This window comes from Scylla paramamosain, chromosome 20, assembly GCF_035594125.1.
Source record: "Scylla paramamosain isolate STU-SP2022 chromosome 20, ASM3559412v1, whole genome shotgun sequence".
NCBI classification, from domain to species: Eukaryota; Metazoa; Arthropoda; class Malacostraca; order Decapoda; family Portunidae; genus Scylla; species Scylla paramamosain.
The window spans coordinates 23,064,936-23,078,327 of record NC_087170.1 but is presented as its reverse complement, the minus strand read 5'-3'; the positions used below and the strand labels follow the sequence as shown (position 1 = coordinate 23,078,327).

Below are 13,392 nucleotides of genomic sequence, written 5' to 3'. Positions count from 1 at the left end.
CAGAAACGATATGTACGGATGGCTGTGTGTGTTTTGTCTGTCTTAACCTTCGTCTACCATCTGCCAATTAGTCTGTCTTTCTGTCTGTCTGTTGGTTTCTCTGTGTGTCTCTCCATGCCTCTGTCTATCCGTCTACCTGTTTGGACTTCATTTATTCATTCTTTTTTATTCTTTTTCCCGTCTGTCGGTTTGGTCTGTCTCAGTGTGTGTGTCTGTCCGTCTGTCTCTAAAACTGATGATGATGGTGATGACAGTGATGGTGACTAATGGTTAACTTTCTCCCATTGAAACAACAACACGATCCTTTCAATGCAAACAAACTGTGATACGTGCAACAGTGTCCTCTCACGTGCTGCCATTACGCTCACATACATCATTGCAACACGTTCACTGTCCACACACACACACACACACACACACACACACACACACACACACACACCACACACACACACACACACACACACACACACACACACACACACACACACACACACACACACACACACACACCACACACACACCTGGACGTGCCTGCCAAGCTGCCTACACACACGTGGTGACCCGCAGTCTTTGATCATTGCGAAAAACATGTTAGCTTACTGAGGGATCGTCACGTGGTGGAGAGCAGTCACCCCTTTCGTCATCCCCTCCGTCACCCCCTCCGTTACCCCTCCGTCAGGTGCAGCTGAGGTGGGGAGATCAGAATTGGTGAGGCTGAGTTTCAATTCATTCCTTTCCCTTTCAAATTTCGTTCTAAATAATCACTCTTACCCATCTGACATTCTGGTGTCTCTTCCTCTGCATCTGCTGCTTGAAGGATGTCCTGTGGCGTTCCTTAATCATTCAGTTCTGTGGCACTGGCTCAGTTTTATTTTGGGTATCAGTTTAACCACTCAGTTCTACATGTGTTAGCTCAATTTGTTCCGGATAGTATGTAAGGATTGTTTCAAGTTTTGGATGTTATTTCTTACCATCAGGAAGTTAAAAATTATCTCTCGTTTCACATCTACTTCAGTTATATCTTTATTTACTATATTCTGATAAAGAGTTTACGATTTTGTACAGGTTATGAGTTCCTGAATTGGTCTGTCATGTAACCAGTTCTTTGTCTCTTTTCTGAAGCTTCCTGTAAGTCTTTTCAGCAAAAAATTCTGGTTTGGTCATTCAAGGTCGTGACGTGTGGAAGCTAAATGAAGGAAATTACATGTTTTTGTTCTGGTTCTTGCTGGGAAATTTTGCCGTGCGAGTAATGACGACAAAATGATGATGTTTAAAATCGGCTAAGTGACGCAGCGTTGTCCATTAATGGCCGGAACTGTGAGGTGTTTGGAGCCCTGGTTCTCAACAGTCTTTTTTTGTCTTGTACCTGCTTCTCTGGCGGCGTTCCCACCTGTGGCACACCTGCAGAAGAATAATTAGGGTTGAAGAAACTGCGCATATTGTTGCAACAGGTGTTTGTATTCTCACGTTACAAGCCACGGGATGTTATTTACTATCTCAACTGTATGCAAATGAAATCCTAAGTATATGCATCGCCAAGCACATTACATGGTTTAGAATCCATTTTGAGACTTTTACTGGATATATTTTTGGGGAGGAAGGAGATGCGACTTGAGTTTGTTATTATGATTTTTTTTTCTAACCAGTCTTCTGTTCAAGTAAAAAAAAATTACGATTTCATATATATTTCTAGCAAGATTCCGGCAGACCTCATGGTGATCTTAATCTGAACGACAAGCATCGCTGAAACTCCTTTTGTTGTAACTTCATCATAATGAATACCTGTGTGTGTGTGTGTGTGTGTGTGTGTGTATAGGACCACAAGCCATCACATGAAGGTCTAGTGTAAAAATCAGTTTCTTATTAGCACAAGCAAAATTTATTATTGAAAAAGAAAACAGACAAACAAACAAACAAGCAAAATATTGAAGTAACTGTGTTATTATGCTTTGCTTTTAAGGTGGTTATTTGAGAGAGAGAGAGAGAGAGAGAGGAGATGAGAGAGAGAGAGAGAGAGAGAGAGAGAGAGAGAGAGAGAGAGAGAGAGAGAGAGAGAGACCCAGAGAGACCCAACCAATCGACCGACCAGACCAAAAGACAACACCCAAGACACATGGAGACATTACCAGCTTCCATACATCCCTGGCCCCCCCTGCCACTCTTCCCTGCCAGCCCCGTGCCACCTCCCCTTACCCCTATCACAGTCCCCCCCCCCTTACAATTGGAGATCCCTTCTCACAATAATGGAACAGAACCCATTAACATCCCACTGAACACTCTCTCCTCCTCCTCCTCCTCCTCCTCCTCCAACTAACTAATGGAGGACTTGGACGGACATATGCGCGCGGTAGAAACATTAACAGCCGGTCGGTCATTAGCGCCGCCAAAGGAAGTTTTACGCACGAATTGGGTGTGTTTTTGGGGAGACAATTCCCTCCTCTTAGCGCGAAGGGACTGGAGAGAACTCACAGTTATGATTGGAGAGATACTAGAGAGATAATGGGGAGGGAGGAGGGAGGAGGGGAGAGGTGAAGTGAAGAGGCTGAGAGAGAAAAGGAGAAAAGAGAGAGAGAGAGAGGGTACAGTAGAGGAGGAGGAAGAGGAGGATAAATAGATAGTACACAAGTGAAGTCTTCATTATTTTGCTCCATATGTTCCTTCTATGGTGTTTTCGCTTTTTATTTATTTATTTTTTTAGGGGTGGCACGTGTTGGCTGTTCGAGGGGATGAGCGTAGAGATGGATGAGTGTGTGGCCGAGGATGCTTGGATACGTGTATAGGAGGAGGAAGAGGAGGAGGAGGAGGAGGAGGAGGAGGAGGAGGAGGAGGAGGAGGAGGAGGGTGTGTATGTGAATAATTACGTACATAAGAGGATAAACAAAATTGTGAAGGGGAAAATATTAAGATTGTGTGAATGTAATGTTTTGTGGTGTGTGTGTGTGTGTGTGTGTGTGTGTGTGTGTGTGTGTGTGTGTGTGTGTGTGTGTGTGTCGACAGTAGTGAGGGAGATGAAGAGAGTGAGAGATAGAAAAATGTAAACACACACACACACACACACACACACACACACTCCATATCTGTAGTGTGTCCTCAAGTAGCATATAAACGAATTACAACGCGTCGCTGCCTGAGAGAGAGAGAGAGAGAGAGAGAGAGAGAGAGAGAGAGAGAGAGAGAGAGAGAGAGAGAGAGAGAGAGAGAGAGGAGAGAGAGAGAGAGAGAGAGAGAGAGAGAGACTGAGACTCTTCACCTTGTAGATTCTTGATATTGAAAACGTGACTTTTTTCATATCACTGTAATATTTCTTTCACCGTGTGTGTGTGTGTGTGTGTGTGTGTGTGTGTGTGTGTGTGTGTGTGTGTGTGTGTGTCTTTTCTTCACTTTTCATTGTCTTTCCTCATTCCTCCTTTCCATTCTCACTCCCATTCCTATTCCATATTCATTCTTACCTTCCCTCCCTCCCTCCCTCCCTTCTCCCTTCCTCCCATTCCCACACTCCTCTCCAGTCCTCACGTCTCCGCATTCTCAGCTACTTTCGTCCCTTCTCCTCCCTCCTTTCCTTTCCCGCTCTTCGTCTCTCCCTCCCACGCCTCTCCCAGCCATCTAAAGGGAGAGGGTACTTTTCTAAAGGGATAAAGGGAGAGTCAGGGCTCTTGATCACACGCCACGCAGACCAAACAAAGATAATGAAGACGGACACTCGAAAATATCTTTATCTTTATTTTAGGAGGAGGAGGAGGAGGAGGAGGAGGAGGAGGAGGAGTAGGAGGATGGGAAGGAGATGGTGGATGAATGAGAGAAAGAAAATTAAATGCTGATGATGATGGAGAAATGGAGAAGAACTGAATGAAGGGAGGGAGGGGAAGCTAGTGATGGAAAAGAAGGGACAGGAAAGAGAGAAAAGAGAACGGTACATAAGATAAAAGATAGTGGAATAAAAAAAAAGAACAATGAGAAGAAGAACAGTTAAAGTAACAGTGAAGAGGAAGAGGAGGATAATGAATAGTAATAAGAGAGGGAAAAGAAGAGGACAGGAGGAGAGGTGAGTGTGGTGAGCGAGTGAGGGGAACTCGTGTCATCCCCTCACAAGTCAACTCACCCTCATGACTCTTTGGAGCAATGAGAGGAGGTGATAGTTAGAGAGAGAGAGAGAGAGAGAGAGAGAGAGAGAGAGAGAGAGAGAGAGAGAGAGAGAGAGAGAGAGAGAGGGAGGGGGAAGGGAGGGAGGGAATCGGGGTATTGATTCCCTCCAGGGCGTGGGAACTTGGAACTCAGAACACCTAAGGGGAGGTAAGGGAGAGGGGTAGGAGCAGGGGTAAGGGAGCAATGGGTAAGAGGTAAGGGGTTGTGGGTTGCTGGGTAAGGTTGAGGTAGCAGGTGAGGGGTGAGGGAGAGGTGAATTAGTGTGAGAAGAAAGGATGATGTAGAGGGGAATGTATGGGAGTGAATGGTGAGAAAGTGAGGGAAGAGTGTGAGTGAAAGGGGTAATATGAAAGGTAGGAATGGAGAGGTAGTGAGGGGGTGAGAGTTGAGGTATGAGGAGGAAGAAAGAGGGAGGGTGTAGCGTTAGGGCAATCCACAGGCGAGCAATGTGTTGCAACATTTATTGTAGCGTTCCAACCTGTGGGTCCAGGATAAATCAGCCCGATACCAAATCATGGTAAAATCATATGAGCGTAGAAACACTAAAAATACAAAAATAATCACTACATAACATGATCAGACCTTGAATAGTTCCCATGTACCTCATAGTATAATAAGTACAGAAATCACAAAAATATCTCTGCAGTTCACAATATGATAAACCTCCCAAACAATGGATAAATACCCTGTGTGACTCACATCATTATAAAGCTCAGAAAATCCTCATACATATCACTGTAAATCATAGCATGACAAAAATCACACAAATACACAATAACCATAACACTCACAACATTGCCAGCGTCAGTTGTGTTGAAAATACTATGGCGTGGAATCCCCAACAGCCGGATACGTCACTGGTGCTTTGATAATTGATAGGTAATCCACTGACGTCTCACTTTCATAACCAGTCTATAGAACAGGAGGGGCGACCTTATTCCCGAGTCCTACGAGGGAGACCCGTAGCTAGCAAACCGTCTCCACTTGTCTCACTCTCCTGTCTGTCAGTGTCTATATCAGGCCGCGCGGGCCTCCACAACAACCGTGTGCCACCCCGCATAAACTATACTCTTTAACAAATCCATTGTAGTCTACTTATACAGTATTTTTATCACATCAAATATCAAATACACAATTTACGGACAAATACATACATAGTTGGTGTAAACTCGTTCAGCATACAATAAGAAGTATATTAAGAGAAATAAAACAAATAATATTGGAACCATACCACTGACGGGTAGCACGAACGTAAAATAAACTTAACTTAACATGCGCATAATCATGTTACACTCCCCACCCCAAGAAAAAGAATTAAAATTATTGTTCTTCGATCGGAAGTATCAACACAAGTTTGTGGACAGATCTGTTAACCTTTATATCTTGATGACCCTTATACATGCTATTTCCGCTTTGTAACTTGTATCTAATTTGTACATCTCTAACCTTACCATCAGAACTCGGTAAAACTTGACACACTTCAGCAAGTTTCCAATGCCCTTTCAAATTATTACTATCCTGCACCAAAACAATATCTCCCACTCGGAGATTTCTTTTCTCACAATGCCATTTTTGTTGTACAATTAATGTTGAAAAATAATGCATCATCCATTTCTTCCAGAAGGATTTTACAATTGCATTGATGAACCTTTGGCGAGTCCTTGTGTTTGTACTGCTGTCAAATACACCTTCTGGTGTGTGTACACTTGCACGCCCTAGTATTAGATCATTTGGACAAAGATAAGATCCCTTAGTACAGTCTGAACCATTTTTCATACCTATTGGTCTCTCGTTCAACATATTTGCAATCTCAAACATTGCTGATTGTAATTCACCAAATGTCAATGTACTGTCACCTATTACTCTGGTCATAACTCTCTTCACCAATTTTACCATAGCTTCTGAGCACCCATTCTCCCATGGAGCATCAGCAGATTTTGTAAATTTCCACTCCATACCGCCTTCTCGGCTAAATTGTGATAATTTTTCCTGGTCTTGAGTCAAGAAACAAACTTCTTTACTTGCCAATTTGAGTTGTGAACCATGGTCGGAATACATTGAGTGAGGGAAGCCTCTGATGGCTGTAAACCTACGAAGAGTAGTGATGAGACTGTCAGTATCATACCCTTCTACTAAGTCAACATATGATGCTCTTGTGCTGAGACAATTTACTACAACACCATACACCTTTTTTTTACATCTTCCTTTGACTGTATCCTTAATCATTAATGGGCCAAATAGATCAAGAGCAGAATGGTAAAAGGGAGGTGAAGGTTTCAACCTTTCTTCTGGTACTGGTCCCATGCTTTGTCCAATCACTTGTTTTTCTAAACGTCTGCATGTCACGCAGCGAGATTTAACTGATTTGATTAACTTTCTAGCTTGAGGAATCCAAAATTTAGCCTGTAGTTTACATAGAGTAGATTCAATCCCTCCATGGTCTTTATCATGAATATCCTTAATGCACACCTCTGTGAGTCTATGTTTAGTGGGAAGTAGAATGAAAGCTTCATTATTGTAATTATTCTTCAGCCATGCAGCAATTCTTGATCCTACATATATTATTCCATCCTTACAAAATGGACCTAACCGCTTGAACCTTTTTTCCCAGTTGTCTGTTAAAGAAATCTGGGCTCTTTTGATCCATAATATTTCTGCTTGTTTAAGTTGATCTACTGTTGGTGATGCCAGGATTCCCTTGAAAGAACGCGCATGAAGGGCATTCAAAACTCTTGCAGTGACTCCTATAATTTTGCGGTATGAATTAAATCTGTCTATGTCAAACATATTGCAGTCATTAATATGCCAGTTGTTTACTTCAGCTGTGTTAATGATGGACTTTATCTCTGGTGTTGGAGAGATTGACTTCATGGGCCATTGAGAAAATGGTAATTCTAAGAAAGTGGGTCCACACTGCCAGCATGACGTTGGACCCATATCAACAAATTTACTTGAACGGGTCATTAGGTCAGCTATGTTTACTTCAGTCGAGATCCAGTGCCATTCATTACTCAAGGAGCTTTCTTTTATTTCTACAATTCTATTTGCAACATAAGTTCCAGCCTTAATATTGTGTTTTGTTATTTGTGAAAGCACAATCTCAGAGTCAGTAAAGTGGTGAACATGATCAAATCTGATGTTAGTTTCGTTCATTATTGTATTGCGGAGGCGAACACTAAGAACTGCACTGGACAACTCCAGTCTGGGAATAGTCTGTGTCTTAATTGGTGCGAGTCTGCTTTTGGCTGCAAGTAGCTTTGATTGATACTTATCTTTCCCAACACGCCAACGTGCATAAGCACACGCAGAATATGCTAGGGTGCTCGCATCATTAAACAGTATCAGGGTTGGTTCAACTAATTCAGCATTACAAATGCATCTAGGCAATTTAATAGTTCCCAATTCATGCATATCATGACAGAATTTGTACCATTTCCCTATAAATTCCTCAGGTAAAGGATCATCCCAGTCTAATTTCCGTCCATTCTCATCAATGTACTCAATGATTTGTCTCATCAACAGTTTACCACGTAAAGTCACTGGTGTAACAAACCCCATGGGATCAAATATTGTTGATATGTAACTAAGAGCCTTTCTTTTAGTTAGTGGATTTTGTGGTTCATCGGAATTACTCTTAACTTCAACACTGCAAGTCTGTTTACACGTACTTTTCATTTTCATCTTGAAACTTATTTCATCTTCTACAGGGTTCCATACTAATCCCAGAACCTTTTCTCCTGGTATACCTGACAAGTCCACATCATTTCCAACTTGGGTCTTCCCACTTATGATCCACTCCTTCATGTGAAAGTTTCCACGGTTCAGAATAAGCTCAACATCCTTTATGATCTGACTAGCCTTCTCTGTATCATTCATGCTATGTATGATATCATCCATGTAACTATCTTGCACAATTACGTTGGCTGCTTCAGGGAATTCCTCCTTGCATTTCTCAGCTGTTTGTCTCATAGCAAGTATAGCAATAGCCGGACTACAAATGTCTCCAAAGGGAACTGCTGTGAGGGCATAGTGGTCTGGGGCCCGATCCTCAAAGTCTCGCCAAAGAAACCTGTGTACGTGACTGTCAAATTCAGATAACCTGATGCTATTAAACATCTTGGCTATATCTCCAACAAATGCTATGGAACCTTCTCTGAATCTAAGTAAAAGACCAAAAAGACTGTTCATTACATTGGGACCCTTAGCCCAATAATTATTCAGCACATGACCATTATATGAGGCAGAAGCATTAAATACAATGCGAGTAGGGGTGGAAGCTGAACTTTGTTTCAACACCTCATGATGAGACAAATAGTGCACTGGACCTTTGTACCAATTTAACTCCTCCCTATTTAGTTTTCTAGCAACACCTCTCTTTAACATGTCATCAATTTGTACCTTGTAATTTTCTGTTGACCTACTGCCCAACTTCTTCAGTCGCTTTTCCGTACCTTTAAGTTTCATTAGTGCTACCCCAAAATTATTCGGCAAATGATGTGGATCTTTAATCCAAGGGTAATGTACAGTCCAGGTCTTCTCTTTCTCCTGATATTCAAGTCCACTGAGAATCAATTTCATTTCTTCTTCTTCCTTTACAGTTATGTGCGTCTCTCTATTGCAGTCTTTACAGTTAATGCAATTGGTACATTTGGGTCTACAATTTGTGCCTAGGTGATCCATTGCAAACAAATTATCTATATCCTCCTTAAAAGTTCTACAGATCTCCCCTTGAATTTCAAAAGTGTTAGATGTTAAGGACATGTGGTTTACTTGAGCCACATAGTGCTCTGTATATTCATTTTTGAGTTCTGGGTGCGATCCTCTGACACAATAGCCGAAGGGACCTTTCATGAGTTGCAATTTCCCTACAGTTTTAACAGTTGTAGGAATGATGTCACAACTGTCAGCACCAATCAAAAGATCAACTCTCCCATGAGGACGGAAAATATGCATTGACTGAGAAACTCCTAACTGAGAAAGAATTATGTCCATAGGGACTGGATTAACTTCTGAAGTGATTTCATCCATTCCTACACATTGTATTAAATATTGTTTACCTGTCTCATCTACAAGAGGCATTTTATACATTTTAGTGAATACAGTATCACTTACATTTCCAACTGTTGTCATAGTGATGTTATATGGTGTGCCACATAATCCTAAGTCCCGTGCTTTGCGATGAGTCACCAAGCTACTTGTACTGCCGGGATCAAAAAGAGTTACTAATGAGTCATCTTTACAGTTAACTTGACCAATCATCAGCAAAGTACAACCATCTGACTTGTTGGTGTGAATATTAATATCATTTTGATAAAGCAAATAGTGAAGTCTCGGATGATGTGGCTTACCACAAACATTACCATTTCCTAACTTCATGTAGCAACTGCGTTTTTCCTGACAATCCTTAGAACTGTGTCCCATTGCCAAACAGTGAAAACAAACATGGTTCTTCCGTAAAACCTCCATCTTGTTTGAGGGTTCCAAATTATGAAATGTGTTACAGCGACTGATAGTGTGCGAATCAGAATTGTGATACCAACAAAAGTTGGGGTTTCCGTAGTTTTGTCTATGACGTCCAACCTGTGAACCCCCACTAGATAGTGTTTGAGTGAACTTCTGCATTATACTTTCCATGTTAGCCTGATGTTCTGCTTGTTGAAGTTGCAACTTTTGCAATGTTCTCATAATTTGACTGTCATCCTCTTTTACCTCTACACTATGAACAGTAGCCTTGGAATTATGTGACCTCTTACGAACATCTTTGTCTATATAATCAAGGACATTCTTTTCTTCCTTCAAATACTTTAACAACTCAGGAAAAGCATTTACTTTATTTGACAGATTTTGGTAGATCTTAGTCCACTCTCTTTTTTGTTGGGGTGGAAGTATTTTCTCAATTAAGCTTATCACAATTACAGTGGACATCTGTACTTCTAAATTATTTTTACTCATGTCAGTCCAGCACTTTTCTATGACTTCCACGGTTTCTACAAATTTACCAGTATTGCCTTCAGCAATTGGCTTTAATTCTTGCAGTTGGTTGATAACAGTATCTGTCAATCTAACTGGATCAGCATACCTTTGGTCAAGACGACGGAACATTTCCTTGTAATCATCATCTACTCCATGTACTACACTTAGCGCTTCACCTGATAAGCACTGTTTTAAGGCAAAGGCATTTTCCCCATAATTGACAGTCATTATTTTATCATAGTTGCTGCGAAATGTCTGGTATTGGCGTATGTCACCTTCAAATTTAGGAGGTTCTATTGGCTTCACCTTAACCTTAGTTGCACTATCTGTTAAGGCTGTCTCCTTTTCCTTTTTACATAGCTGTAATAAAGTCTCACAAGCACCTGTCTTCAACAATTCTGCCTGAACTATATACTGTTCTTCATTCTTAAGTTTTCCATTAAAGTCCTCCTCCTCTTGATCACTCTCACATAATGCGTCCATCACATCCTCGTGTCGTCTCTCGAGTTCCCGAAAAGCGTCCTTTACTTCCTCATAATAATCCTCAATAATGCTAGATGGCTTACCCTGCTTCACTTGCTCAGAGAGTAGGTTACACTTCCTAGTTAGCTTTCCACGGGCTGTCCCTCGTAGTCTCCGTCGGCGCTCAAGGTCCTCCGTCTTGGGCATGGTTGTGGATGTTGTTGGAATGTAGCGTTAGGGCAATCCACAGGCGAGCAATGTGTTGCAACATTTATTGTAGCGTTCCAACCTGTGGGTCCAGGATAAATCAGCCCGATACCAAATCATGGTAAAATCATATGAGCGTAGAAACACTAAAAATACAAAAATAATCACTACATAACATGATCAGACCTTGAATAGTTCCCATGTACCTCATAGTATAATAAGTACAGAAATCACAAAAATATCTCTGCAGTTCACAATATGATAAACCTCCCAAACAATGGATAAATACCCTGTGTGACTCACATCATTATAAAGCTCAGAAAATCCTCATACATATCACTGTAAATCATAGCATGACAAAAATCACACAAATACACAATAACCATAACACTCACAACATTGCCAGCGTCAGTTGTGTTGAAAATACTATGGCGTGGAATCCCCAACAGCCGGATACGTCACTGGTGCTTTGATAATTGATAGGTAATCCACTGACGTCTCACTTTCATAACCAGTCTATAGAACAGGAGGGGCGACCTTATTCCCGAGTCCTACGAGGGAGACCCGTAGCTAGCAAACCGTCTCCACTTGTCTCACTCTCCTGTCTGTCAGTGTCTATATCAGGCCGCGCGGGCCTCCACAACAACCGTGTGCCACCCCGCATAAACTATACTCTTTAACAAATCCATTGTAGTCTACTTATACAGTATTTTTATCACATCAAATATCAAATACACAATTTACGGACAAATACATACATAGTTGGTGTAAACTCGTTCAGCATACAATAAGAAGTATATTAAGAGAAATAAAACAAATAATATTGGAACCATACCACTGACGGGTAGCACGAACGTAAAATAAACTTAACTTAACATGCGCATAATCATGTTACAGAGGGATCTGGAGGTATGAGAGTAATGGGCGGGGGCAATGAGAGGGAATGGGGCGGGGGGGAGTGATATGATACTGGGGTGGGGGGTGAGGGAGTAATGGTGATAAAAAATAAAAAAAATAGTTGGTGCATGACAGTGATGATGACGATTGTGATAACAGGACGACTTCACAGCATGTTTGTAACGAAGAGAAAAGAGAAAGAAAGAAGAAAAAAAAAATTAAAAATGAAATGCGCGAAAAGAAAAAAAAACACCTAAGAACACAAGACAATTTTATTTTGATACCATTTTAACTGAACCATGAATTCAGTACATCGTAACTTTATGCAACAGAAAAAAAAATGAAAACGCTTGAATACAGAGATACGTAACACACACACACACACACACACACACACACACACACACACACACACACACACATAATAAGAACATGAACCAATCTTACTTTTTCTTCTCTTAATCAACTGGTGAGTCTTGCGTTCTTTGGTTTCAGGTCAGCAGGTAATGGGGGGAAAGGCTGCTTCGTGTCACGTTTCTCCCCTGCTCTCGCTGTCTAGGTGAGGTGAGGCTGCTTACCTGGCCTGATTAATGGAGAGAGAGAGAGAGAGAGAGAGAGAGAGAGAGAGAGAGAGAGAGAGAGAGAGAGAGAGAGAGAGAGAGAGAGAGAGAGAGAGAGAGAGAGAGAGCGAGAGAGCGAGAGAGAGAGCGAGCAATAATCTTGTACATGCTATGAGAATTAAAATTGTATACTTTTCATAGTTGCTCTCTCTCTCTCTCTTCATCTCTCTCTCTCTCTCTCTCTCTCTCTCTCTCTCTCTCTCTCTCTCTCTCTCTCTCTCCTTCTATTTGTCTGTGACGTCACAATTCGAAGACTCACGCTCAGGTGTTCCTCGTCAACACAATACACCTTGCTGGACAGGTGAGGAGGAGGAGGAGGAGGAGGAGGAGGAGGACGGGGAGGAAGCTAAGAAAAGTAAATAAATCAAGAATGAGTTAAGAACAGTAGGAAATGAAGAGAAACAACAACAGTAGTAGAAGTAGGAGGAGGAGGAGAAGGAGGAGGAGGAGGTTGTGGAGGAGGAGGAGGAGGTTGTGGAGGAGGAGGATGAAGAGGAGAAAGTGTTAAGCAAGGAGGAATAGGAGGAGGTAAGACATCGCCTCCTCCTCCTCCTCCTCCTCCTCCTCCTCCTCCTCCTCCTCCTCCTCCTCCTCCTCCAGGTGCGCGACTGTGGCGGCAGGGTGCGCTCAGGTAAACAAAGAAGACACGGTCAGGATTCTGTGATGACCACGAGCGCCAACGTAACAATAACCTCCCCTCCTTCATTCCTCCTCCTCCTCCTCTTCCCCCTCCCTCTCCTCTCCCCTCTGTTGACCCTTAGGTGGGGGAGGGAGGGAGGGAGGGAGGGAGGGATGTGGTGACGGTGGAGTGGGGAGTGGTCATGATTTTTCAGAGGGTGGTGGAGGGGTCGGGTGGAAGAGGAGCGAGGGAGGGAAGGAGGGAGGGAGGGAGGGAAGGGTAGTTTTTTGGATATGATAGTGGTGATTGTGGTGGTGGTGGTGGTGTTGTGGTGGTGATGTGTGTGGTGCGAATGAAGTGTGTTTATTGTTTCCGTTGTGTGGTTGTGGATATACTGTGTGGTATCGTGGCGTCATACACACACACACACACACACACACACACACACACACACACACACACACACAC

General features: G+C 42.3%; 1 protein-coding gene and 1 long non-coding RNA gene across 3 annotated transcripts; both read right to left on the bottom strand.

Moving 5' to 3' along the window:
* Positions 1 to 1,010: 1,010 nt before the first annotated feature.
* LOC135110785 (uncharacterized) lies at positions 1,011 to 12,331 on the bottom strand. The gene is made up of 2 exons (XR_010273423.1): positions 12,133 to 12,331; positions 1,011 to 1,404 (listed from the first exon to the last, which is right to left on the bottom strand). It is a non-coding gene; the product is annotated as an uncharacterized LOC135110785 (long non-coding RNA).
* Positions 4,594 to 11,687, bottom strand: LOC135110657 (uncharacterized). 2 transcript variants are annotated; one of them, XR_010273345.1, is made up of 2 exons: positions 4,938 to 11,687; positions 4,594 to 4,624 (listed from the first exon to the last, which is right to left on the bottom strand). XR_010273345.1 is itself a non-coding variant. In XM_064023227.1 (2 exons), the coding sequence occupies exon 2, from the start codon at positions 10,786 to 10,788 to the stop codon at positions 5,467 to 5,469; it is 5,322 nt and encodes a 1,773-aa protein (XP_063879297.1). In that variant the 5' UTR covers positions 10,789 to 10,870; positions 11,184 to 11,687; the 3' UTR covers positions 4,594 to 5,466. The 2 variants fall into 2 exon arrangements, 1 of the variants encoding a protein (XP_063879297.1); XM_064023227.1 differs by having other exon boundaries at positions 4,594 to 10,870; positions 11,184 to 11,687.
* Positions 12,332 to 13,392: the final 1,061 nt, after the last annotated feature.